At 41.2% G+C, this 27,764-nt stretch overlaps 1 protein-coding gene and 1 pseudogene across 2 annotated transcripts in view; one reads left to right on the top strand and one right to left on the bottom strand.

Moving 5' to 3' along the window:
- Positions 1–2,196: 2,196 nt before the first annotated feature.
- The window catches only part of IL36G (interleukin 36 gamma), a 65,922-nt gene continuing 40,354 nt past the window's right edge, over positions 2,197–27,764 (bottom strand). The window contains exons 2-6 of one of the 2 annotated variants that reach the window (XM_054475233.1): positions 9,817–10,009; positions 9,201–9,274; positions 8,571–8,675; positions 7,739–7,878; positions 2,197–3,017 (exon numbers count right to left, since the gene is read on the bottom strand). In XM_054475233.1, coding sequence (XP_054331208.1) covers positions 2,808–3,017; positions 7,739–7,878; positions 8,571–8,675; positions 9,201–9,255 — 510 coding nt within the window. In that variant the 5' untranslated portion in view covers positions 9,256–9,274; positions 9,817–10,009 and the 3' untranslated portion in view covers positions 2,197–2,807. Of the gene's footprint in view, positions 3,018–7,738; positions 7,879–8,570; positions 8,676–9,191; positions 9,275–9,816; positions 10,010–27,764 lie in introns of both variants that reach the window. The other variant, XM_054475232.1, reaches the window with a different exon arrangement.
- On the top strand, positions 6,445–6,839 carry LOC129030737 (non-histone chromosomal protein HMG-17-like; annotated as a pseudogene).

Genomic DNA, 27,764 nt, shown 5'->3' with positions numbered 1-27,764 from the left:
TACAGAAAAGGAAACAATCAACAGAGTGAAGAGGCAACTTACAGAATGGGAGAAAATATTTGCAAACTATACATCTGACAAGGGGTAAATATCAAAAATGCATAGCGGACTTAAACAACTCAGTTGCAAATAATAATAATAATAATAATAAATAAATAACCTGTTTGTAAAACAGGCAAAATACCTGAATAGACATTTCACAAAAAAAGACACACAAATGACCAATAGGTATATGAGAAAATGCTCAATATTCCTAATCAGAGAAATGCAAGTCAAAATCACAATGGCATATCACTTCCCCCTAGTTAGAATGGCCATTATCAAAAAGACAAAAGATAAGTGCTGTCAAGGATGTGGAGAAAAGGGAGCTCTTATACACCCTTGGGGGGCATTTAAGTTAGTGCAGCCACTCTGAAAAACATTATAGAAGCTCAGAAAATTAAAAATAGAACTACCATATAATCCAGCAATCACACTATGCAAAGGAATTCAAATCTTTATGTCAGAGAGATATCTGCACTCCCATGTTTATTGTAGCACCATTCACAATAGCCAAGATATTGAGTCAACCTAAGTGTCCATCAACAGATGAGTAGATAAAGAAAATGTGGTACATACACATAATGGAATACTATTTAGCCATAAAAAGGGATTGAAATCCCACCAGTTGTGATGACATGGATGAACCTGGAGAACATGATGCTAAATGAAACAAGCCAGGCACAGAAAGACAAATATCACATGATCTCACTCATATGAGAAGTTTTTTAAAAAGTTGATCTCATGGAGGTAGAGAGTAGAATGGTAGTTACCAGAGGCTAGTGTAGTTAGGCAGGAGGAGGGATGGGGGGATGTTAGCCGAGGGCTACATAATTACAGTTATGTAGGAGGAATAAATTTCAAGAGACCTATTTTACAGCAAGGAGACTATAGTAAATGATGATATAGTCTCTCAAAAAATGTAGAGAGTGGATGTTATGTGCTCTCACCACAAGAAATGATAACCACGTGAGGTAGTACATTTGCTAATTAGCTAGATTTAACCATTCCACAAATGTATATGTACTTCAAAATATCATGTGGTACCCAATAAAAACATACACTGTTATCTGTCAGTTTAAAAAGATACGTAAAAATTGAGCTTTAAAAATTATTTTTAAATGTTTAATTAAAAATAACCCCCCAAAAAGAAAAAGTTAAAGAATAAAGAGGTATCACATTAAATCCATGCTTGCCGATTGCTTATTGTAATTGTTAGTAGTGGATGCAGTCTGATTGCCCAAAGTAGAAAAAAAAATAAGTTGCTATACTATTTTGAAGAATGTACTTAAGCAAACAGAATGTTCTGCATTTTCAGTGTTAGAGTAAAAATGAAGAAATCTATTATATACAGAATCAGATCTGAGGTATATATTTCTACAATTATACCCACAGTGAGTGTGTTAGGTCGTTCTTACATGGCTGTAAAGAAATACCCAAGACTGGGTAATTTATTAAAAAAAGAGGTTTAATTAGCTCACAGTCCTGTTCGGTGGGCTTTACAGGAAGCTTGGTATTGGTATCTGCTTGGCGTTTAGGGAGGCCTCAGGAAGCTTCCAATCATGGCAGAGGGTGAAGGGGGAGCAGGTACGTCACATGGCAAAAGCAGGAGCAACAGAGAGAGTGAGGGTGGAGGTGCCACACACTTTTAAACAAACAGATCTTGTGAGAACCCACTCACTATGGTGAGGACAGCATCAAGCCACAAGTGACCCAAACACCTCCCACCAGGCTCCCCCTTCAACACTGGGGATTACATTTCAACATGAGATTTGGACGAGGACAAACATGCAAACTATATCAGTCAGTTATTTAATTTCGTCAGAATATATCTTCTAAAGGTGGCTTTTGGGAAAGCAAGGCTTTCTCTTCCAAGAAGAAGAAAAAGACACCTTTACTGAAGTTTTTGAAAAAAGTATGTAAATGGTGAGATGGTCTAAAAGGAAAAGACTAGAGGAAGCAGGGAAAAACCAAGGCCATTCAACCATAAAGAAAGGAGCCAAATATCAGAGCCCTGTTACATATCGAATTTCTCACCCCCACCCCATCACTATCCACCAAGGAAGGCCCTTTTGTCCCCAGCTAAGCCCCAATCCCAGGTTTACCCACTGCAGTGGCTTTATTCAACTACTCTTGCTAATTTCAGTTTACTCTTTCTTTATTTTATATCAGTTTTAGCTTTGTTATTATATAAATATACAAAGTTTATTTAACTTTAAGAGCACACATTACAATTAGGGCAAAAATGATTTAACTTAACACAAGAATTATTTTTGTCTACAAGGTCTTAATGCTAAGAAGGTTCTATTACACACAATGAGGTATATTGGCAACATATAAAGACTATGGATGATATCATCCCAAAAGGAAATAAAGCAAAACAGAAACAGAGATCAGCTCCGTGCTAGTCATGCCATCGTGGGTAAGACGCATGAGCTCTGAAGCATCTTCATACCCACCCCTAGAAGAAAGCTCAGTGTTTGGTCTTTGAGTCTTAAAGTCACTCATGCAGATGCCTTGTGGCCTACACAGCACCAGCTTGAGAGGAGAGCCTTATACCACCCAACTCTCCTGCTTCTGAGCCCACATTCTGTTCTTCAGTTGCTATGAAATAATTGCTTCTTCTTCATTATAAAATAAGATGATAACAGCAGCCTTGCTCCTATCTCAGCACCAGCATGAAAATGACACAAAGAAAATGTAGATGAAAACACATTGGGAACCAGAAACTTTAAGACAAAGACCAAGCTGCCACCTCTAGGCTGAGTTCAGTCATTTATATTTAATTCAAAGGCAGTGTTGTATGACTTCCCAAGTTCTGAAGTCAGGATGATGGGCTGGTCTCTCTTGGAGGAGGCAATGAACCAGTCTGGGAAGGCCACAGACTCAAGGGTGGAGGTCCTACCAGTCTTGACACGGTAGAAAAGGAAGGGTTTCACGGGCTCAGGTTGGCCATACAGATCCATGATCTTCTGCTCCTGAAATGTCAGAACAAGTACCCATTAGGAGAAACAGAAGCTGTTTGAGATATTCAAGGTTATTCATAATAATTCAATAAATGTTCCAAAGTTCCAGAAAACCTTATCCATCTATTACAGCAGGCCTAGAGAAACACACATTTTGAAGGAGCAGCAGAATAAACATACATGAAATTTTACCTTCCAAGCCCCCACCCTCAAATCCAGAGATGGTGTAGGAAGTTTACAAGGGAGAGTTTAATGAACAAGCAGCCACACTTGAAAAACAAGTTAGAACTCCTCACACAAGAGGCTGAGGGGACCCTTAGGAAAAGGAAGAAATTGGAAATTACCTCCCTTACCAATACCACAACAGTGAGAGTCACTACCCTGCAAGAACCACTGGCGTGACAAAGAACAGCCAGGTTAGGGTATGAATTTCTGACTAATTGCCACATATATGAGAAAGATAAATACCAATGAAAAAGACACAAGAGAGTCTAACAAATCAAAAGATTTGTATCAAAGGAAGAAGATAAATAGAGCAATCAGGAAATGCCTTCTATATTGTATATGGAACTATATTCTGTATGTCTATATATTTGTATGTACGTGCATTGTAATATTTAGGTAAAATAAGTATTTCTAAGTAAATTGCAAGTGTTCAAGATCTCAAGAGAGACACAGAAATGATCTGTAATTCAGCCACATTCCACCCTGAGTGGGAAGTTCTTCTCCCACAGGATTCCTTTACTCAATTAATGGCTTCCAGTTAACCTGATTCTTTGGGTGGCCAGAAACCTAGGAGTCATTCTTGACATTTCTTTTTTTTTTTTTTTTTTTTTTTTTTTGATCCCCTAACATCTAACCCAGGAGCAAGGCCTGTGGACCCTATTTCCAAAATACCAAAATATTTCCTGAATCGAGTCACTTCTTGCACTCCACACACAGCGTCAACCCCAATCCAGGCCATCACTCTCTCACCTGGACAATTAGGGTGACCTTCTAAATGTTCTCCTTGAACCTACTCTATTCTCTAATAATCATTCTCCACAAGGCAGGTAAACGAACTTTAAACTGAAGTAAATAAATAAGATTATGATACCCTTTTGCATGATTTTCTATTGTTACTACAGTGAAACTCCTTGGCAAAGCCCATAGGGTCTACGCCACCCAGTTCCGTCCTGCCTGCTGCCCTGTCTTCTTAACACTCTTCTGCATGCTCATTCTGCCCCCACCACACCTGTCTTCTTTGCCTTCCAAGACACCAAGCTGTTCCCACCCAGGGTCCTGGCACTTACTCTCCCTCCATGTCACACCAGCCCCACATCTTCCCAAGGCCGGCTCCTCCTCATCACCTGGGTCTCCTCCTTGGGGAGAGCTTTACTGAACATTCCATCCCAGCCAAAATTGGTTTGGAATCCTCCCTCCTACTCATTGCGATCACATTCTTGAGTTATTTTCTTCATTAGTACCAACTGCTATATAAACTTAGCATATTTATTCATCAATCCCAGAATGACTGTTAGACTTGTTCATCACTGTATTCCTCAACACAGAGGAAAGCCCCCAGCATTCTACTCAATAGAGATTTGCTGCTTAATAAATGGAAGAATGCTTCCTCCTTTGAAACTCCCATACCTCCTCCATCATCACCTTCAACTTCCTACCCACTGAGAAAATTGAAGTAATTAGAAGACAACTTGTACAAACCACACCATAACATGGGCTCCCAGCACATGGCACCCATATCTGCACCTCCCTGCTTGAGGAGGACTGGGTGAAAGGTCCTATCTGCACTTGCAACTTAAGGACATCCCTCTAGTCGTTCTCCCTGCTCTCTTGTCCTCCATCAATTTTGCTTGCTCTTCTTAGTCATTCCCATCAGCATATTTGCTGTCATTTCTACCATCTTAAACAAAATAACTACTTTGCTTACCCACCACCGCCGCCAGTTCCACTTTGCAGAAAACTTCCTGCAATCGCTGTCCATATCTGCTGTCTCTGATTCCTTTCTTGTAATTCCTCCCTTTAAACTTACTCCATCCAGGCTTTTGCCCCCACTACAGCACCAACACTGCTCCTGCCAAGGTCCCCAAAGACCCACACATTGCCAAACACAATGGTCAATTCTTAGTCCCCATCTGAGAACAAACGCACAATGTAAGGGTGACTTAGCTGACAGGACAAAGTAGAAAATGTCATTCTCAGTCCTGACCTTATTGATCACACTCACAATCCTGTTTCCTCCACTTAAAATGCTACCAGAATCTGACTCACTTCTCCCCACCTCTGCTGCTATCTCCTGGCCCATCAAATCACACCTAGATCACCTCAAACTCTCCTGAAGGACTTCCACCTTTGCCTGCCACAGTCTAAGATCAACAAGCATCCAGAGAGATCCTTTTTAGATCTAAGCCCCTTCACACCATTCCTCTGTTCAAAACATTCTAATATTTCCCATTTCACTCAGATTGCGAGGCTGAGTCCTTGCAAAGGACAATCCTTTCATGTCTGCCTTTATCTCTCTGGACTCATTCCTCAGTTCACTCCTGCACACCGGTCCTCACTGGTCCTGGGACATGCCCTCACTAGACACCTGCTAACTAACTTCCCTAGCTCTTTCTACTCCCTGTTAACATCTCACCTAGGCAATGATGCCTATTGCACTATTTACCACTGCAGCCTGACCCCACCTGTGTTCCTGGTACTGCTGGTCTATCTATCCTGCTGTAACCATTTTTATTTTTCTAGGAGAGGTAAAGACCTCTAACATAGCACAAATTTACCTACTATTACATTTATTGTTTGCCATTTCTCTCCTTTGACTAGAATCCAAGCCCCACGTGGTCAGGGTTCTTTGCCATTCTGTGCACAGCTATATCTCAAGCATCTGCGCAGTGCTGGAGGCCAGGAACTGCCCATACATGTGCTTAATTGAATTGGATTGAGTTAAATCAAACTGAATTAAACTGAAATTTGTGGAACAAGGACAAACAGTCATTTAAAAATAAAAGAATAACAAACCAGAAAGCTTGGGAATTAAAACAGTAAAGATTGAAATTTCAGGAAATGCTATAAAAGGATGATTTCCAGAAGAGACAACACGGAAAATGTAACCATGAGCTGGCAGAGCAAAGCAAGAAATTCTTCCAGACGCAACACCAAAATTTTAAAAAGCAATGAAGGGATAGAAAGTATAAAAAATTAGATGAGATATCGTGAGATATTGAAGTGAGATCCGTAACTTTCAATGATGGATGAATAGGAATTCCAAAAGGAAAATAAGGGTGAGAATATACTTGAAGAAATGATGGCCAAGAATATATCAAAGGTTAAGAAAGACAGAGCAGTGTGAAGAGGCGAGAACAGCCCCCAAACTGACCAAAACCCACACACTGCTGCATCCCACACCCAGTGCCTATATCCCGCCGGGGTTGCCACCACCATGCCCAAGAGAAAGGCTGAAGGGGATGCTAAAGGAGATAAGCCAACGTGAAGGACGAACCTCGGAGAAGACCCACAAAGTTGTCTGCTAAACCTGCTCCTCCAAATGCAGAGGCCAAGCCTAAAAATGCCCCTGCAAACAAGGGAGAGAAGGTACACAAAGGGAAAAAGGGAAAAGCTGATGCTGGCAAGGAGGGGAATAACCCTGCAGAAAATGGAGATGCCAAAACAGGGAAGGCACAGAAAGCTGAAGGTGCTGCAGGTGTCAAGTGTAGTGTGTGCATTTTTGATAACTGTGTACTTCTGGTGACTGTACAGTTTGAAATACTATTTTTTATTAAGTTTTATGAAAATGCAGAATCTTGTTTTACTTTTCTTTTTAAGCTATGTTGTTAGCACACAGAACACATCATTGTTGTTTTTGGGGGAAGGGGCATATGTCACTAATAGAATGTCTCTGAAGCTGGATCGATGTGGGGAAAACACCTTTCCCTTCTAGTTTTAAGAGAGTTCCTCTTGGCACCCAGGAGGAGGGATTCTCTGACTTTGACACACATGGCCACCTTGGCACAAAAGCCTTGTGACATGGAAAACAAATTCATTTTTATGTCCTCTTCTCCCTTTCCATCTTCAGCATAGATGTAACTCCTTTAAGCCCAGACATCGGTTGGGACCTGACCCTCAATCATTGGTTACCAGTATGTCAGGCACTCTGGATTTTCCAGTGATGTTACTGAGATGGCACCTGTCAAAAGAGCAGTGGTTCTGTTTCTAGATCGTGGATCTTCAGATAAATTCTACCATTTTCATTTCACTTCCTGAAAGTCAGAGTTGGCTTGTGAAAAGTTTAAACAACATGCTAAATGTGAAATGTCAACCCTCACTCTAAACTTTCCCTGTTCAAAGCATCAGATGAAGACTTCATTGAGTTTTATAGTGGCTTTCTGATTTTTGGTAGTCCATTGAAGAAGGGAGTTTGAAGTTTGCTGTGTACTCTTAACGATTGTCTGCCCATATCCTGCCTGAAATACCATGACTGTTTATGGAAAGTATCTTTAATAAAGCTGGATACAGTTTGGCTTGGGAAAAAAAAAAAAAAAAAAGCAAAACAAGGACCTTAACTACTGACAGCCAGGATAAAAAGGAAAGTGTATTGCATGCACATAACTTAAAAGAGGCTGGGAATAAATATGCGTAGGAAGATGAGACTATTTCTTTTTTAATTCTAAAATTAGGTATTCAACCAAACACTTCTAAAAGGAAAGGCTTTTTTAATATTTTTCTTAGTTACTCACTTTTAGCTGCAACGTGGGCTGTCCTCCAACCTTCTCACAATACAAACACATTTCTGGATTCTGGATTCCCAAATAAATGGGATCCCCTCTGCCTTGCTCAAGAGCCTCTGGATACTTGCATGTGATAACAGTGACAGTGACTGTAAAGATAAGAGGAGAGATGGTATCAGTTTCCTTTTGAAGTCAGAAAAGATTATTTGATTTAGCAAGGCAGTATCCTCAAGTGGATCTGGAAGAGAGCTGAAGAGTGTAATCCCAACTAGACACACCAAATGGCCAACCCCCATATTCATTCATTCATTCATTCATTCATTCATTCATACCATGTGCCAATCACTGCCCTAGTAAATGAGCAAACACAGAGAGCTAAGCAGACAGCAGAGTATGCTCTTGAGATTCTCACACCTCTGCCTGAGCACATGGAGATGGGGAGCTCCTACATCAAGCAGCCCCTCTGATTCTTGGAGAGCTTGGTCCTTTTTGCAAGTTTTTCCCAATGTGATGCTGAAACCTGCCTTTCTGTGGTATTCACCCATTTAGTCATTTTAGGACACGTTGAAGTCAAGCAGAACAAGCCACTAGTCTTCCATAAGACAGGGCTTCAGATGACTGACAGCAGCTTTCCTATTTCCTTGGAGGCTCCTCCACCATCTCTGGCTTCTTCATCTTAGTGGAACACAAAGTTCTCCCTGACTTCTCTTCCCAATTAGGTGTGAAATTCTCCCCACTCCAGGTGGGCCCCATTGTGAAGTCACACTTTTACAAAAGGCTGATGCCAGCTTCCCAGCCACAGCAGTGCAAACAGTGGGGAAGGCACAGGGTGACCACTCACCTGGGATCACACTGTCACTTCGTGGAACTGCCACAAGGATCTGACCCTGAAGGGTCCACACTTGCTGATTCAAATCATTAATAGTCCCAGTAATAGGTTTATACACTGATTTTGGGATAGAGAAAAAAATGAAGAAATATTATAATCAAGACTGCTTTACTAGACCCAGGAGAAAAGTATCTAACCCAGGCCATTTTGTAAGGAAGGTGTGGGGTTTGCATCCCCAAACTGACAGCACTCACATCACCCATCAGCCCAGCTTTCTTTCTAGTGAAGTTGTGAGCTCTGGTGAGGAAGGCAAGGGCTACCAAGGGAAGTCACTGGTTTAAGAGGGCAAACTATCAAGACAGAGGGCAATGAGCAGTCTCACAGAACCTCTGTGCCAAGGTCCAGCTACCCTCTTTTGTGCCTATTCTGTGCTTGGCCCGGTGCTGGGGACTGGAGCTGGAGCAGTGACTAAGCAATAGCTCCCACCCTCAAGAAGCCCAGGGCCCAGTGGTAGGTGGGCAGCACCAGGTGGGAAGGGCAGTGCACAGAGAAGAGCAGAGAAGGCTGGGGCTTCCACAGGAGATAGTGTGAATGCAGAGGTCCTAAGCCTCCAGAGCCCCATCCCAAAAGCACTTGATTCACTTGATTGATAGACAGCCTTTCCTCCACCGGCAGAGTCTCCTGGAGTGCCTCTCATAGTGTGGTTGTCTCAGCACCTGTGAAGGCAGACATAGAAGAGATGAACCACAGGAGATGTTTCCAAGACCTTCCAGGACACTAGCTCCTCAGGCCCTCCTTCTAGACAGGGAGCTGGGAAACCTGGCCTGACACGAAGCTCTGATCAGAAGTTCTGAGCCACATCTGGGACAAAACTTGAAGGAAGCATCAGCAAAGGGAGAGCAGGTAGAATTTTCCTCCACCTGGAGATCCAGATAGTATGATAGTGTCTCCCCTAGGAGTTCGAAGGCCAGCCATAAAATTTGACCTTAAATAACCCACAGGCACCTGATGCCCTGCCTCCTCTTCTCTGAAGCCTCCACCCCTTCATCAGCATTGTTTTTGCCTAGGAGCAGGGGAGGGTCCCATGCCAGGGCCACTCTGCCAGGATCCCAGCAACTCCCCAGTAAGAAGCAGCCCCACATAGGACAAGGCACAGAGCCAGCCTGATGTGGCCCTTCCCTTCATTAAGCCCCAAAGCACAGATGAGAGGAAAGGCTCCAGAGGGAGGGAGAAGAGGCTTTCCAGCTGTTGACTATACCTGGCAAGAAAGGGCCTTTATCTACAGTCCAGGGGACTGAATCGTGGCTCCAGCAGCTTCCAAGGTCAGTGATGGGCTCTAACGGAGCCTGGATCATTTATCTGGATGAGCAGAGAGGGAGGCCCCAGCTTCCTGGGTGGGGCATGAGAAACGTATGACATGAAAGAAAACCAGCTCCTCCTACCAGAAGATCCTGTGAGGCTCGGAGGAAGAAATCACAGAATTAGCACAAGTATCACCTGTCCGGGCTCCCTGAGAAATAAGTGTTGAGCCAACCTGCACAAAATCAACCACAAGGAAATGAGGTTGATGACAGATCCTAGGTTTCTCATAAAGGGGAAACTAAGGGAGTTCCCCAGAGTTCAGCTCTCCTGTCATGTCATTCTGGAGCTAGAACTGGAAATGCCAGGCACTCTCATGTCAGGGACTCCATCTCCTGGGTCTAGGAGCCTTGCCCTCTGCAGTCAGGATAAAGGCATCCTGTAAGAGCAAAATTAGCCACACGTCTCAGGCAAGGTCCCTATGGCATTTCTCAACTACCCCACCTAAGGCCACACCTGAATGGAAAGCCAGGCAGCAGAGCTCCCCTACCTAACACTCTTTCAGCTCCATCCACATGGGGAGCCACAGGGGCTATGCAGACTGGTCTTTTAACTGAGGCAATCCTGGTCTCAGGTACCCTCAAAATGCAGTGGACTCCAGAACCGCCTAAGGAAGTAAAGAGGTGGGCAGTGATTTCTCCCAAATCTGAGCCCCAGATGCCAGCTTATCCCCCACCCTCTGCCCTAGGTTCCTGATCAGTGGTAATAGTTATTTTTATAACTTGTTTATACACCCCATCCTATCTGCTGTAGCCAAGCCTAAAAATTTACTGAGGTATAAGTTAACTACTAGAGTGAAGTGAGTTTTAGGAGACAGACTTGAAGCACTAACACCTTCAGGTTTACCCGTCTATAAGGAAGAAAAGCACAAAGAATGAGACAGAACCTTCCAGATGAGCTCATCCATGAACCCCTCTTCCCAGCCCTGCAAAGAGTCTCCTGACTCAACGTCTCTTACTTTTCACCCTCATCTCCTTTCTGGCCTTGGAAGAACACGATCCTTTCCTGCCATGGCCCCAGTTCTATCACGTTTGGCTTCCAGTGTTTCTGTGACCCTAGGAAAGAGTGTGGTAATGTCAGGTGCACTTTTGTTCAAAGTCAACCTGAGCCAGTGCCACCTCACTTGAGTCTCCTCTGCCCTGTTAAAGACCCCCTCCATTACACATCAGTCAACATAACTCCTTTCTTGGGATGTTCACCACAAAACAGCATCCAAAATTCCCATCATTTGACCCCCTAAATCCCTTAAGCCTGAATTTCCAATTGGGATCCCTCTGAAAGCAGAATCCATGCTAGGAATTGCAAACAAAGGGAATTGAATAAAAGAAACTAGATACACGTGTGTTGGAAGGCCAAAGAAGATTAAGGGATTGCTGTGGTATCTCGGATAGTAACAACTACAGGAAGGAAACAAAAGGGAACAAAAGAACCTAGGTCTCAAAGGAGCACTTTTGTAGGACTTATCTCCAGATAATGAGTCGGAGGTGAGGCGTTCTCTGCCAAATTGATGCTCAGACCTCTGAAAAGAGAGTACAGTCTGGTCAATGCTTGGAGCATGAAGGTGGAGGGGAGGGGTCGAGAAGAGGATGCTCAGAGGACCCACAGGACACAACTCTAACAGCTGAATTTTCTTTGGTTCAAAAGCCTGTGGGTACAGCTAGAACTTCCCATGCCCAGATGAAGGTTGCAAAAACTATATAAGAGGGTGACATGTGTCCCCTTCAGCCTCAGCCCTCATTCCACTTGGTCCTGACCCTTCAATAGCTTCCAAGCACTCAGAGAACCCAGCCCTTCCTAGAATTCCCAGCACTCAGCATCCATTCTGAAGTCCCTAGTTTAACTGTTAGTGTGAATAAGTATCAGAGAAATTGGAGGGAGTAGGAGTGATGATGATAAAAAGGGAGAACTGAATCACTGGGGTTGATCAGTAAAGAGCAAAGAGCACATCTACTGAAGAAATGGCCCCGAACGTTTATCTTAAAGTGGAAGGGATGGATGTTATAATTACATGATACCCTGGCTGTACTTGAGAAAACCATCAATATTAATTCTGGTTATAAAAAGTAAAGAACATAGCGTTGCTATATTTTATTTATTATCATTGATTGTTTTATTTACTATCAATGATTTATTATCATGGAGAACAATGACAATGCTTATCATTAAGTGTGGCTTGAATTTAATTACCATAAGTACTGACAAGGCCAAATTCCCTAGATATGAAAATGATTTTAAGAAAACACAGTCCAGATTCTAATTTCCAAGCTCTATGACACTGTCAATCTACATTCATTTGGTAATAAGCCCTGCTACTAGTTTGTTCACTTAACATGCTCATTACCTTATTAAGTTGAGGGAATATCAGTGAAATGCAGGTAGGGAAAAAGAACTTGATTACTGACCACCACTATAATCTCTAGAATCTCTACAACACCTTTTTCGTGAAACCAGGCACACAATCGTAACAAAGCACAGGGAGCCATGGAGCAGTAAAGGTTATTCAGCCCCCATCTTTGCCAACCATAAAAAAAATCTTAGTAGTAGAATTAAACTTAGAATCTATAACTCCAGACTCCAAATCCAGAGCTCTCTGCTGGAGTCATAAGTCCTCCTTGGGGCCTCCAAAGAGGACCAAAGCCATGTGGCCTATTACCTATCAAGGGCTATCTACAAGCAGGCTGGCAACCTGGCCTGAAGATTGCCACTGGAAAGAAGTTGGCATTCATCTCAATTAAACTGGTGGGGCAACATGGTATGTACCATGAACCACAGAGACCAGTGTGGGGCCATTTGTACTCTAGTAGACTTGGGAAAATGCCAAGGAAGCTCTTGGCATAGGCTCTGTGGTAAAGCCTTTACCCAATGTAGATGGAATGATGTGCATGGACATGGCCGAAAGCCTCTGCTCCTCCACAGAGCCCAAGCCCATCATCGAAGACTTGCTTCCTATGAGCGGATCTATTACATTTTCCTGAAGCTGGTTTCTACAAAACCCCAGACTTTGGCACATAGGCCAACATGCTATTTAAATGAAGGACAGAGTAACAAAAATAACCCCAAAGCTACTCATCAAAATGGCAGTAATAAATAGAAACATTAAAAGAGTTAAGACAAAAGAACCAAACCATATAGGACTATTGTAAAGGCATATTTCTCTAAATTTAAAACAGGTATTGGTTAATTTGTCATTTATGTGCAACAACAACAAAGAACTAAAGCAATAAAAAGCCTTAATTAGACAGCCCATAGTGCAACTCCTGAGAAAGGGGTCTAGGTTAAATGCCTAGAGTTTGAAATTCCTAGACAAAGAGCCAAATGACAGAGAACCCTTAGCCTTCTTTGCCCCAAATCACACAAAGTGCAAAATCCGTGAAAAAAAAAAAAAAGAAAAGATGATAAATTGAATGTCACCCAAATTTTAGAATTTTGGACAAAACACATCATGAAATGAATTTGAAAAGACAGATTACCCAAGATAAAATATTTGTAACACATCTAACAAATAATTAATATCCAAAGTTTGTAAATAATTCTTACTAAGCAGCAGGAAAAGTGCAAATAATTCCATAGAAAAATGAGCAATTGACGTAAAAAGTATTTCACTGAGTAGAAAATATGAATGTCCAATAAATATAAGTAATTATAGTAAACCACACTGGTAATTAGCAAGATGCAAATCAAAGCAATACTGAGATTCAGTTTCCACCCATCAGGAAGGCACAAATTAAAAAGATAGTAGGCAGTAGTGTGAGACAATAGATTCACTCACCACATGGATGGCCGTGTGAATCATTGCAGACTTTTTGGAAAGCAATTTTGTAGAGGCTATTAAAAATGTTAATGTGTTTACCCTTGGCCCCATATGTGTACTTATAAGAGTCTATCAATTTACGTTATTTTCAGCTTCAAAACCTGAGAAATCCTATTCAAAGTGGCTAAAACAATAAAAATATTTACTAGGTTACATAAATGGAAGTCTAAAATTATTAATTATCAGAGTTGCTGACCTGATAATTGTATGAGGTGAGCAAGGACCAGTATTTTTAAAAATTCTCTCTGGTCTTAAGTTTAATTCATAACTTAAGGCCAGGTTTCTCCAAGGCCATTAGAGGGCTGCCTGTGTCAATCAGAACTGTGTGCTCAGTCATTCACATCTTGTAGAAAAAAGAAATGTCTCCCCTACAACTATCAAAGTCTTTCTAGTCTATTCGGGCCAACTTGGGAGCCATGCTGTGTCAATTGGGGTGCTAACAAAAAAACAGATGACATGTTCAAATTTGGCAATTGGAGGTAAATGTCATGAAGGAGTTATTTATAAAGATATGTGTAGAGTACAGGGAAATCCCAAGGCATAGTACAGAACCTCAGGCTACTAAAAGTGGGGTATACCTCTGGCCGCCCCTAGGCCTGAAAGGACAAGAGGTGGTTACTAGAACCCAGAGAGAGAAAGAACTTTGTGAACAAGGCCACCTAATAGGAGCTGTGACCTTCATCAAGAAAAATATCCTGCAGTGACCCCATAGGAAAGGAACCAGGGAATACAGTCATGCATGGCTTAATGACATTTCACAGTGCAAACATCATAGAGTGTATTTACACAAATCTGGATGGCACAGCCTACTATGCACCTAGGCTATATTGTACAGCCTATTGCTCCTATACAAACCTGTACAGCATGATACTATACAGTGAGATTGCTGACCCCTCAAAGTGATAAACATATGCATCTGAGGGGATAATGTTATATATACCTGCTGTGGTCAGGCACTCCCAAGACTGGACAAAAAAGCAAAGCCAAAGGCTGCTGAGATCATGGCTGTGAACACTCCTGCGCAGGGCCATAAAAACCACAAAGAAACTGGCCATGGCGAGATGCCTATAGAAGCTCTGCTCATGAGAACTCTGACTCCTCTTTTCCATCTGGCATCGCCACCAGGAGCCCTACCGGGAAAAGAGCAATGAGAACCACCTCTCTCCAACCCCCTGCAAAATATATTTGCATGATTGCTAGTGTATGAAAGTCTTGCAATAAGCCATGAATTCATGAGCAACTAATTGGCCATTGAGTCACTGTGAAACCTCTTTCCCTCACCCCCACTCCCATTCAAGTTAGCACAACTACGCTGATTTGAAACTGACATGACATTCCCATTCTTTAAGTTCCTTTCACTACACCCCCTTGGCCAAACCCAGAAGCCAAGGGCAACCAGAAGCCAGAAGGCAAGGAAGCCCACAGATGCAAGTTAGCCTCCTGGGCAGACAGCCAGGAGAGAAGCATGGAGGGTGGATTTGGAAAGGTAATTAGAAGTTATCCAGCATAGTCCATGCCTCTTGCCCCTCAGGTCCATATTCTTCTTTCTTGGGTAAGACATTTGTGTTCCCTCTCACAGGTGAAATTCTGAATCATCACATTAGGTCAATGTAGTCATACTCCAATCTGAAACTTTTAAAAGCCACCCCCAGTGTTACTCATGTAAGGTGGTTAGAGAAAAAGGTAGGGATAGGGAGGAAACAGTTAAATAGAACATTGAGACTCCTTGATTCTGTAGTTACTCACCAAAGCCAAGTTTGGTAATCATAGCTGCCTTCTTCTACCACCCATCCCATGTTCCCCTTACATTTGCCACCACCTCAGCTGGATGCTGTTCTTCACCTTACAGTTGAGTCAAGCCTCCATTTCTGTGCAATCCAGGTCCTCAGTGCTCTTCTTTATTGGGTGTTTCCATTTTCCATTGACTGAAACTACCAGACATGAAAGAAGCAAGATATTCCCTGGAGTAACAAGACATGTTCCGGGGGAACTCTTGGGCTCCAGACATACTCCTATTTACCTCTACTGAGTAGCAGCAATCCAGTTTTCCCCCTGAGCAATTAGGATCAATCAGCCCAGCCAGTAAGGTGATCCCTTTCTGCCCATCTACATAAAATTAAACACTGCATGTTCTCATTTATAAATGGGAGCTAAACAATGGGTACATATGTACATAAAGATGAAAATAACAGACACTGAAAATTCCACAGTGGAGTGGGGTGGGAGAAGGGCAAAAGTTGAAAAATCACCTATTGGGTACAATGTTCACTGTTTGGGTGATGGATACACTAGAAGCCCAAACCTCACCATTATGCAATATGCCCAGGTAACAAAACTGCATGAATGCTCCTTGAATCTAAAATAAAATAAAATCACTAAAAAAAAAAGAAAAAAAATTGTAATGATTTACTGGCATTCTCCACAACCCATGTAGTATCTGTACCAGCAAAATAGGCAAATTAAGTAGGGATATGAAATTAATACCCTAATATCTTTCAAGTCTGTGATGGTGACACTAACTCTAGTCACTCCCCCAGGGGTGGAGTTTTCCTTTGGGTTTCTGGTTTATCATCTTGGTAGAGGGTCAGGAGAAATTCTAGGGGCTTCCCCTTGACCCTCTCTCCATAACAACTTTCACTTTATAAGAAGGAACCCAATGTGGACATCCTGCCAGTCACTAAATTATCTTGTCACACTGTACATTTTGAGCCCAAAGAAATAATCTCAGGCTGCCTCTTTAGACAAAATCAGTCCCAGAGTTCCTCTGTCTCCTCTGCTTTATAATCGTCTGCTGTGATTGATGGACCATTGTGGCATTTTTTTGCCCCTGGAGATTTCCATCAATACAGAGGCAGTATCTGAAACCCCCAGATACTATTTCGCTCTCCCAGTGCACAGCCCTGATAAATGGCCATAAGTATGTCTGGCAAAGGCTTGGGGAAAGATTCTTACTATATACCAGTCACCATGTGTTAGTCTGCTCAGGCTGCCATAATAAAATATCACAGGCTGGGTGGCTGAAAGAACAGAACTTCATTTCTCACTGTTCTGGAGGCTGGAAGTCCAAGATCAAGGTGTCAACAGGTTTGGTGTCTCCTAAGGGCTCTCTCCTTGGCTCACAGGTGGCCACCTTCTCTCTGTCCTCACATGACCCTCTGTGCATCCCTGGTGTCTCTTCCTTGCATTGTAAAGTCATATTGCATTAGGGACCCACTCTTATAGCTTCATTTTACCTTAATTACCCCTTGAAACGCCCTATTTCCAAGTAGCCACATTAGGGTTTAGGGCATCAACGTATGAATTAAGAGGGAGGACAAAATTCAGACCATAACATGACATTATGCAAAGTTCCTCCTCAAATGGACCTGGCCTTTATCTTAGGAATCCAGGGCTTCGATCTTCCTTAGACCTGAAAATTGGGTAAAAAGCTATACATTTCCACTATAGCAATTTGAGTTCTTTTCTGTACACCAGACCTAAAAATCTTCCTCCCATATGTGTTAAGCAGCACCTTAGAAGCTTTCCCATGTATTTCATTTCTACAGACCCTGAGATGAATTTGTCATTGCCACGGGGTCCTGAAGTTCAAATACTCTAGTTGGTATCCTGCCCCTGTGGTTAACTGTGATCATTTCACTCACCTTGTTTATGATGAGAAGTGCCACCATCTGGCCTCTTCCACTCTGCAATCCTGTTAATTCCCATCAAAGCTGAAAACCTGCTGCAGCACCCACACCATCACCTCCTGCCTAGAGAGGGAAGCTACCAGTGAGCTCTCCTGGACGCCAGTGTGCCCCTCGCCAATACATTTCTTCTTAGTCCCTTGGTCTTCCTGAGGTGTGTGATTAATGTACAGCTGTGTGGATTGCACATAATAGATGTACTCCAGCATCTTCATCCCTGATTTTCCTGTACAGAAATCACTCAACCTGAGCAACATGTGAAAATCACCTAAGGATATTCTTTAAATCCGTCTGTCCACATGGCAACACAAACCACTTAAATAAGAATCTCCAGGGAGTCACATAAGCAACAGTGTTTTTTAAAGCTCCAATTTTAAGGATCATTATATTATGTCAAAGAAATTATAGTATTTCAGCCTTACTGACTGTAAACCACCACCATATCTAAGCATCCATTAGTCAACCTAGCAGACAATAAACTAACATTACCTCCAGATACTCAAATCAATTCATTGCATCCCAAAACCCAGATGGGCCCACCCTTATTGACAAATTCAGCCCAATCTTGGTTGAACACATTTAGAATATATTTCCATGAACAATACCCGGTTGACAAGTTTCTTTAACTTTTTTGGAGTTTAGGCCATTTCCTTTCACAGTAGCCTTGTAAATTCCCTGTCAGTGCTCCATGGGAGTCATGAGGAGACGTCTTATTAGCCTGTGAGGCAACTTGGCTCAGGTGCAGACACTCAAATGCTTCACATGCAGTGGGAAAGGAGAGTGATTGTCTACCTCAGTTGTTAATGGAGCCTCAAGGACATACGAAGGTTCAAAGTTCTCAACTCATATATGCCTGATCAAACGTCCCCATATGGTGTCTCAGAGTCAACTCCTTCCCCATCAGTGCCCTGACTTCGGCATAACAAACCTGGCAGGTTAAGTGATTAATCAGTCCTGCACAACTGTAGCACTTAGCAGGAAGCACTAAGCTTCATTTTCATTTATTTCTTCCCTGGAACTGCAAGAAATGAGGGATTCCTTCCGCCATGAAGTCTTGCTGATTGTCCACTTTGTTGTCAATGAGATATTCACAGTTTTTAATTTGTCTTTCTCTCCTGCATGGTCTCCAAACCTGTCCAAAGAAGCCAGCTGGCTCCATCATCTGTAAAATCACCATTGTCACCAGAGCACTTGACTTCCTGTTGCCCTACAATCCACCTGCACTTTATTTCCTGCCACCATGATAATGTAGTGTTACTGCAATTTACATTCAGCTATAAGAAATGTCACATTCATTTACCTAAATCAAATTAAGTCTGCTCACTCAGTCCCCCACAGTGACCAACCTATAAAAGAGAAGGTAAATTTCAGTCATCACTGAGGTTCTCTCTACCACTAGAAAACTGAGGAAGGGTCTGGAGTCCACAGTGGTTAACATCATTGCCTCTGTGTTTTCTCCTACTCAATGTAACCGTCCAAGGTTACTCACAAATTCACAAAAAGAGGTCTTCACCTCTGCTCTCAAGATCAGAGGGCTGGGTTCCAGACTCAAAGGCCAATGTTCCCCAACTTTTTGCATTGTTTCAACACGGGGAAAAACTAGAGGGGATTCAAGAATGGTTATATAAGCTTTGTGGAAAAATGTATAATTTTTTAAAATTAAAATACAAAGTATTATGGAAAGCACTAAATATTGAATTTATATAAACATTCCAAATATTTTTCTAAATTTTTAGTGAGAAACTTGAGCTTGCTTCTGTGAGATATTTATTTTAAAACAGATTTGACACTTAAAATGTCTAATCAAGCCTTTTAAACCATGATCTATGTCTTCAAATTATTCAGATGCCACCATCAATAAGAAACTTTGTTCACACAAGTAAGTGGTAGCAAATGGCAGGGTGTTTATCCTTTTTTTTTTTTTGAGAAGGAGTCTCACTCTGTCACCCAGGCTGGAGTGCAGTGGCGCGATCTCGCTCGGCTCACTGCAAGCTCCGCCTCCCGGGTTCACGCCATTCTCCTGCCTCAGCCTCCCAAGTAGCTGGGACTACAGGCGCCCGCCACCACGCCCGGCTAATTTTTTGTATTTTTAGTAGAGACGGGGTTTCACCGTGTTAGCCAGGATCGTCTCGATCTCCTGACCTCGTGATCCGCCCTCCTCGGCCTCCCAAAGTGCTGGGATTACAGGCGTGAGCCACCGCGCCCCGGCCTTGTTTATCATTTTTTGCCTGATGAAATCTTCCTTGCCACTACTCTGGATGGTTTGATACATTTAAATTGTGCTTCCGGGGTACAATTATTCTTTAAATCTATACCTCTTTCCTTTCTTTTATTGAAAAATATAATGTTACACTTTTCTGTCATTGCAGCCACACCACCAGTACACACATCCCAACAGAGTTGTAATATTTCATTAGTTTCAGAGTTTCATTCTTATTTTATCACTTTCAATACTTCATGTGCAGGAGTTGTATTTGGTAGTTCTTTACAAAATAAATGATGTGCTTCCAAGCATTTCTTTTCAATAATTCTAATCAATGTTATTAACTGAGTAATACTAGTATCTGTTTATTCATAAATTCACAGGAAATGCTTTTTTACTTATTAGTCTTTGGAATTCTGTTGTTTGTATAAACATCTTTCATGATGGTTTTGTGTCTACCAATAGCACTATTGCCAAATGGCACCTTTTTCTTGTTCCTTTACTTCATTGGTCCCAAGCATGGTACAAACAACTACCACACAGACTGCGAAATGAGCAATTTTGCCATGTGCCCTTAGCTATTAATGGTGGCACTCCATAACTAGCATCTTAAGCTCAATTTCATGAAAGAAATGTGTTTCTTATTTTGTATTTGCAGGTACTTTTTAAACTTATAGTCTTTTATTCATACTTTAAAATTAAAACAGAGTAATAGAACCCATAGAAGGAAATAAATACCCACAAGTCCATACTGATATAAATAAATAGTTAAATAAATAAGTGGGGGGAGAAATAACAGCTCTTCCTTACAGAAAAATTTCAATTAATAAATGAAGAAGGAATTAGGGAAATACAACATTACCATTAAGCAACCACAAGTAATAATCATTACAGGCAACATCCAACAATAAATTCCAAAGCCAGTAGGCAAAAGTTTGAGGAGATAGAGGATATTAACATAGTCTCCAAATATCTCATGCTATTTATAAATTACAAAAGGAAATATAACAACTGTATAGTGAAGAAACTCAGCAGACACCACCTTAGCCAAGTGATCAAGGTTAACATCACCAGTAATAGGGCTTGTTGACATACTGGACCCCAATCTGATACACTGATAAGGACACATGACTTCTGCAGTATTCTTACCAAAAACAGAATTCTAATGTAATTAAGGAAAACATCAGACAAACCTATTCTGAGAAACATTCTATAAAACAACTAACCAATACTTTCAAAATTGTCAAGGTCATAAAGACAAACCAGGCGATGGTCACAGATTTGAGGAGACTAAGGAGATACAACAACTAAATACACAGATGGAACCATGGCATTCTTGATTGGATCTTGAAACAGAAAAAGGACATTAGGAGGAAAAGCTGATGAAATTCTAATACATTCTGTAGTTTAATTAATAGTATTGTACCAATATTAATTTCCTGGATTTGATCATTATACTATGGTTAAGTTTTTAACATTAGAGGAATCTGGGAGAATGGTATATATGAACTCCACTGTTCATTCAACTTTTTCAGTAACTATTGTTTCAAAATAAAGTTAAAAAAAGAAAATACAATGAATGTATTATAGTAAACTGCTAGAGTGTTTGGTTTGACATATTGATTGTTTTGATAATTTTCCATGCAAACAAGATATTTAGGCTAAAGAAAAGAATTATCAGGAAAGGCAGATTCAAGTGGAGAAATTCTTTAGTATATCACCTAATTGGTGATTTACATTTTTAATTTCTTCTTGGTTTTCTCCAAACAAAACAAACAGTGGTCACGTTATAAACCTGAGACTCCCAGCTTTAATAAAAAGTTATCTATTATACTGGCCAGAAAATAAATATCCATAAAACAATATGTCTATTTACATACAAAGTACATAAAGGCCTTTATGGCTTCAGATAATTCCTAAAAATTTAGGTTTTCTCTATTCTTAAGGACATTTCAAAGCAAATTGCATAAAATATTTGAAAAACTTAAAATATGATAATAAATTTGTTTAATTTAACAATAGAGTTTCTAAACTACTCACAAGATTTAAATACAGTAAAATTTTGGACAATGTTTTGAAAATATAAACAATATTCCAAAGCCCTAAGGCTATCAGTCCCCCACTTAATGATTTAATTAATATGTCTCTCTACTTACTCTTTCTTTTCAAAATTGACTTAGCTTTTTGGAGAACTTTAGAATAAGTTTATTGAGTTTCTTAAAGAATTCAACTGCGGGATCATATTAAACTTACAGATTAATTTGGGAGAAATATAAGTACTTGATAATACAGTTGGCCCTCTCTATTCATGGGTTTCACATCTGTGGATTCAACTAACTGTGGATGAAAAATATTTGGGAAAAAAAGAATGGCTACATCTGTACTGCACAAGTGTGTGCTTTTATTCTCATCATTATTCCCTAAGCAATACAATATAACAACTATTTACATAGCATTTATGCTGTATTAGGTATTATAAGTAATCTAGAGATGATTTGAAGTATACAGGAGGATGTGCTTAGGTTACATGCAAACACTATGCCACTTTATAAAAGGGCCTTCAGCCTCCTCAGATTTTGGTATCCATGGCATTTCCTGGAATCAATTCTCCTGCAACATCTCCATTTGTTCAGATTCTCTTCTATATCATTTTTATATCAGAAAATCTACACAAGATTTTTTAATGTGTTCATATAGGTTTTGTGTATTTTTGGTTGTTAATCCCTAGATATATGAAGTATTTATGGCTATTATGAGTAGTATTTCTTTACCATGTATTCTAGTTGGTTATTGCTGACAGAGAAAAATGTTGCTGGTGTTTCTAAGTTACCTTGTTTCTAACAACCTTGCTGAACTCTTATTAGTTCTCATAGTTTTTAATTAATCTTTCTTTGTTCTGATAATATAATCTGCAAATAATGACAATTTTATATCTTTCTTTCTAATGCTTATATCTCTCAGTTCTCTTTATCCCAAAGTATTTTCCAGGATCTCCACTATAACATTAAATAGTAATAAGAATTTCTGTCTTGTTACTGATCTTAAGGAGAATAAATTTAAATTTCCTCTGTCAGGTTTTATGCTTGATATAGATTTGTGATATATAGCCTTTCACAGGTTAAAAAAAATACTTTCCTACTAGTCCTAATTTTTTTTAAAAAAATATCATAAATAGATGTTGAACATTATCAAATGCTTTTTCTGCATCTATAGAGATAATCATATGGCTTTTTACTATTTATCTATTAATGTAATGAATTAGATCAATTTTCTAATGCCAACTCTTCCTTGTATTTGTAGGGTAAATCCTATGGGATCATAAAATACTTTTAATACATTGTTAGATTTGAATAGTTAACACCTTATTTAGAACATTTTTAGTCACATCCATAAGTGAAATGGTACTATAGTGTCTATTACTATTATATTTTTCTGGTTCTGAAATCAAAATTATACTCACCTCATACAGTAAGTTGGGCAACTTTTGTTCTTTTTTTCTGAAACAATTTGTGTATAGAAGAAATTAACTGTTCCTTGAAAGTTTGATAATAATCATCCAGAAAATTATTCCCATCTAGGGCTTTTAGGAAAAGGATACTCTAGAATGCCATTTCGGTTTCTTTGATGTGTATTGGCCTCTTTCATTTAGGCTTTTGAATTTTTTAGGGCATTTTTCCACTATACTCTTTTTTTTTTTTTTTTTTTTTTTTTTTTTTTGAGATGAAGTATCACTCTGTCACCCAGGCTGGAGTGCAATGGTGTGATCTCGGCTCACTGCAACCTCAGCCTCCCAGGTTCAAGCAATTCTCCTGTCTCAGCTTCCTGAGTAGCTGCGATTACATGCACACACCACCATGTCCGGCTAATTTTTTGTATTTTAGTGGAGATAGGGTTTCACCTTGTTGCCCAGGCTGGTCTTGAACTCCTGAGCTCAGGCAATCCACCCGCCTCAGCCTCCCAAAGTGCTGGGATTACAGGCATGAGCCACCGCACCTGGCTGTTTTTAAATATCTATTGATTCTGTAGTCTTGCCAGTGCCCTAATGTCAAACAGAACATTTTAACAAATGGCTCTTTTCCTAATGACACCCACCTTTTCTTCACTAAATGATTCTAATATAGGTCCAACAAGGGTTGACCCAGAGATAAATCTAAGTGAGAAAACTATGCACAGTGTTCAAAATCACTTCTCTGATCCAAAAACGTTGCTATTGCTAATGAGGTAACCTCCCCAACCCATGTTTTTTCTTCAATTTAACTGACTGCTCTCCTGAAAATAGGCTTCTAGTGAACTCATCCTAATACTTGGTCATATATAGCTAGAAATGCCTGAATCTCAGGTTAGATTCAAATTAGAAGCCCCAACAATACCCACATTTTAGAATTGAACAAATAGGAGTGCAAAAGGTTTCTCACTGTCAGGCAACCTTTCCACTTTTCCTAGTCCCTGATTCCTTCCTTGACCCAGGAAATGTCCTGAGGGGAAGATATTAAGACAGGTGGCCCATGGAGAGCCTGAGAGACAAGTTTCTAGAAGGCCATTGCGTATTTAAAGAATCAGAAGGAGCAGAAAGCTGGATCAAATCTTCTAATCACACAACAAACCAGGGACTTAACCTGGATGGCTCAGTTCACTTTGAAACCACTCAAAAGGAAAGAATTTGGGGGCAGTAACAGTCACTGTGTAACCATTATTTTTGATATGAAATTCACTTCAACTTAATATGTATCAGTACCTCACTTACCTGACCTGGATTCATTATATCTGTTCATTCCATCACTCATACATGTTTCCACTGGAATGATCTAATACATTGCTACTCAAAGTGTGGTCCGTGTGTTAGAAGTGCAGAATGTCAAGCCCCACTCCAGACCCACTGAATCAGAATCTGCATGCATTTTTAGTAAGACCCCTAGATGATTTATACATGGAGTTTTTAGAAGCACTACTCTAGCACCCATTTTAATCCATTAGTCGCTATGAAAGGACACTTATTCAGGTGGCCATACACACTGTGTGCAGAGGGCAAGGCTGCATACAGAGACATTTCCCTGGCAGATGAAGGCAGCCTCAGGGATGGAAGCTGAGGCTCACATTGTTCCATGTCACTGCTGCTAATCTCTCTGCACTATTTCCCAAAATCTCAACCTAGGAAACAAGAATAGAAAGGCTGGAGATGAGAGACTCATTGTTTAGCTCTGATTCTGCTGCTAAATGTCAATGAAGCCCTCTAGAAGTCACTTTACTTCTCTGTGCCTTTGTTTATTTACCTGTAGCTGAGGAAACCATCTCTGTAATCACTTAGAGCTCAAACTGTCAATGATTCTAAACAACCATGATGCAACTCAATGACTCCCAACTCTCAGTAATTGCCACTTTGATTTTAGTGTCCATCAACAGAGAGGAAAGGTTGTGATGTAAGTAACCATCGCTCCATTTTACCATTCTGTGCTATCACTGGTCCACTATATTTAGCCCCAGTATTATTTAAGTTTCTGCTATAATAATGCTACATAAACAAACCCCGAACGTCAGAGACTTATACATGTTTATTTCACTTTCAGGTCTGTAGGTAGCTGCAGTTCAATTGACCTCGTGTGGGCTCAGCTGCCCTTCAGCCTTTGAGTCAAGTTCATTATTCTCCATGTTTGTATTCTAGGACATGGGCTGAAGGTACAATCCAGGTTATTCTCTCTTCATGGCCAAGGGAAGGAGTTCTGAGGGAGCTGGCACAGGCTCGCCATGCTTCCCAAGGCCTTAGCTTGGGACTGGTTCCCAGTTACTTCTGCCCACATTCCCTTGGCAAAAAAGTCACATGACTAAGCCCAAAGTCAAAAGGACAGGGAACTACAGCCCATCAGTGGGGAAAAGAAGCCACGGCAAGAGCGGGAGAGAAGGAATCCTCATAGGCGTGCACACACACACACACACACACACACAAACACACACAAGGCATAATTATAAAGCAAACTAAGGAGCCACCTAATATCCTTGTGGGCTTTGGTAACTTATATAGACACAAAATGGGGATACAGCTGGGAAAGCTGGCTAACTCAAATGTGAGAATCAGATTATTTCTGGACATGCCTGGTCCAGCTATCTGTGGACTCACTAGAAGCCTTCCCCTGAAGGATGTGAGGAGCCTTCTAAGAGAGAAATCACTCTAAGGGAAGACAAAACAAGGCTTGGTGAGGTTAACCCAGTGACAGCATCTCAGTTATTAAGCAAAAGAAGGGATTTTGAGTTTACTATGCTCTCTGTGACTTGATCTCTGTGACTTGGATCTGCCTCCTGAAGCAGCTCCCATTGGCCTCCCATCTGAGCATCCCTTTCCAGCTATACCCTGGCCACCATGCAAGTTGGTGCTGTGAAGACGCAGGTGCCTCAGGCACCATAGCTGGCCAGCCTCTGCAGAGCAGCAGCAGCAGCAGCAGGAGCCTCAGCAAGAGCAGAGGAACAGCAAGAGTGGACTCGTTGTGAGTCCATGTCTACACTCAAAGACGGGGCAACTTACAAGGCTGAAAGGTAACCCCATCTGTAACCCATGGGCTGGTGAGACCTGACATGGAATTTATTTTAAGGTCCACTCAGAATTACTGTGAATATAAAGTACAATGTATATCTATGTAAAGACTGATTACTATCCCAGGGGCTAGGCCCAAATGACATTTGTGGGACAATGGCAGTGACACTGACAAAGGATGAATGTAGACCACAGGTTTGGGAGCCACCTGTGAACTGTGGTCAGCCAGCAGGACTCCACAGCCAGCCTGCTTCAGAGCCATTGGAAGGATATTCTGGAGGTAAAGCAACTCACTCTTACACTCAAATATTTCCTGAATGCCTCCCATGACCCAGGAGCTAGATTGGACAATGAGAATTAAGCCTTAGTAGAGCTATCCAGAGACGCTGATTGATGCCACTGGTGAATTTGGAAATAAAAGTACCTGGAACATGCCCTTTAAGCCTCTGCCATGGATACCAAGTTTCAAAAGTAGCTGGAAAGAAAGTCAGGCAGCATCAGAATGATGCTGGGCACCCTACCCAGGAGGTGACTTAGACAGTAGGACAGGCAATGGGAGAGCCTAGTCAACCCAGCGTGAAAACCCTTTAGGCCATGTGGGATCTGTCAGCTCAGTGAGATTGCAGACCAGAGGGTGAGCCTAGAACATTAGTAGGTAAAGCAAGGAACAGAAAGAGGTAATTGCCCAAAGATAACTTTTCTTGTTTCAACCTTTTTTGAGATTATGGTTAAACCTGAGAGGATGGAATCAAGATTTAGTCACACACTAGCTGTGAAACTTTGGAGACAGATGTCACTTAGCCTCTCTGAGGCCTTGTCTTAATTTAGATTCTAGGCATAGTCCACACAAGGACCTTGCTGCCATTTTCCATATGCTACAAGGTTGCATCTGACCCCTTGTGAGGGTCAGCTGGATCCAAGTTTGTTGGAGAACCTGATATTGGATTCAGGTTCTCAGCACAGGGTAGGGGCTGAGGCTGGTTTTTTCCCCAGCAACAGCTGCCAGTGAGGAAGTGGAACCTTCTTTCCAGTTGCCCTATGGAAGCTCTTAGTGCCTTCTGGGAGGAGTCAGGGCCCCTGCTCACCTGACGGCTTGCTTTTCTTAGCCTTCTTTGCATCTGTGTAGACGGGAGGGAAACAGTTACAGGACTGACCAGCCACAGACAAGGTCTCCTGCCTCTGGGACTCAGTTGGGAAGAGACTGGGACAGGAAAGCTCTGGAGCCAAGTCCCCCAGGATGCCATTCTCCTCTCTAAAAACCAGCACATCTCTCCCCACAGAGCCCAGTGCCTGGTGACTGTCCCTAGATCTCAAGGATTCCAGGTTAATTTGAAAATTGCCCCACCTACTGGGAATACAGCCATTAGCATCACCCATAGTCTCTAAACAGCTGTGCTTAGAACTGTGTTCTCAAACTTCTAAGACTCCATGCCCTTTGAGAAAATAATCAACAAATACTTTTGAACACCTGCTATGTGCCAAGTACTGTTCTAGGTGCTAGAAATACACTACAAAAAGAAACATTCCTTCCAGAGATTACAAGGGTATGGATATGAAGCAAACAAAAAAAAGTAAAATTAGAACTAGAAAGTAACTAATCTATTTTATTTGAAAGTAACAAGTTCTT

The sequence above is a fragment of the Pongo pygmaeus genome, chromosome 12, assembly GCF_028885625.2.
Source record: "Pongo pygmaeus isolate AG05252 chromosome 12, NHGRI_mPonPyg2-v2.0_pri, whole genome shotgun sequence".
Classification (NCBI taxonomy): domain Eukaryota; kingdom Metazoa; phylum Chordata; class Mammalia; order Primates; family Hominidae; genus Pongo; species Pongo pygmaeus.
The sequence above is the reverse complement of the archived record's forward strand: the minus strand, read 5'-3'. Positions and strand labels throughout refer to the sequence as shown.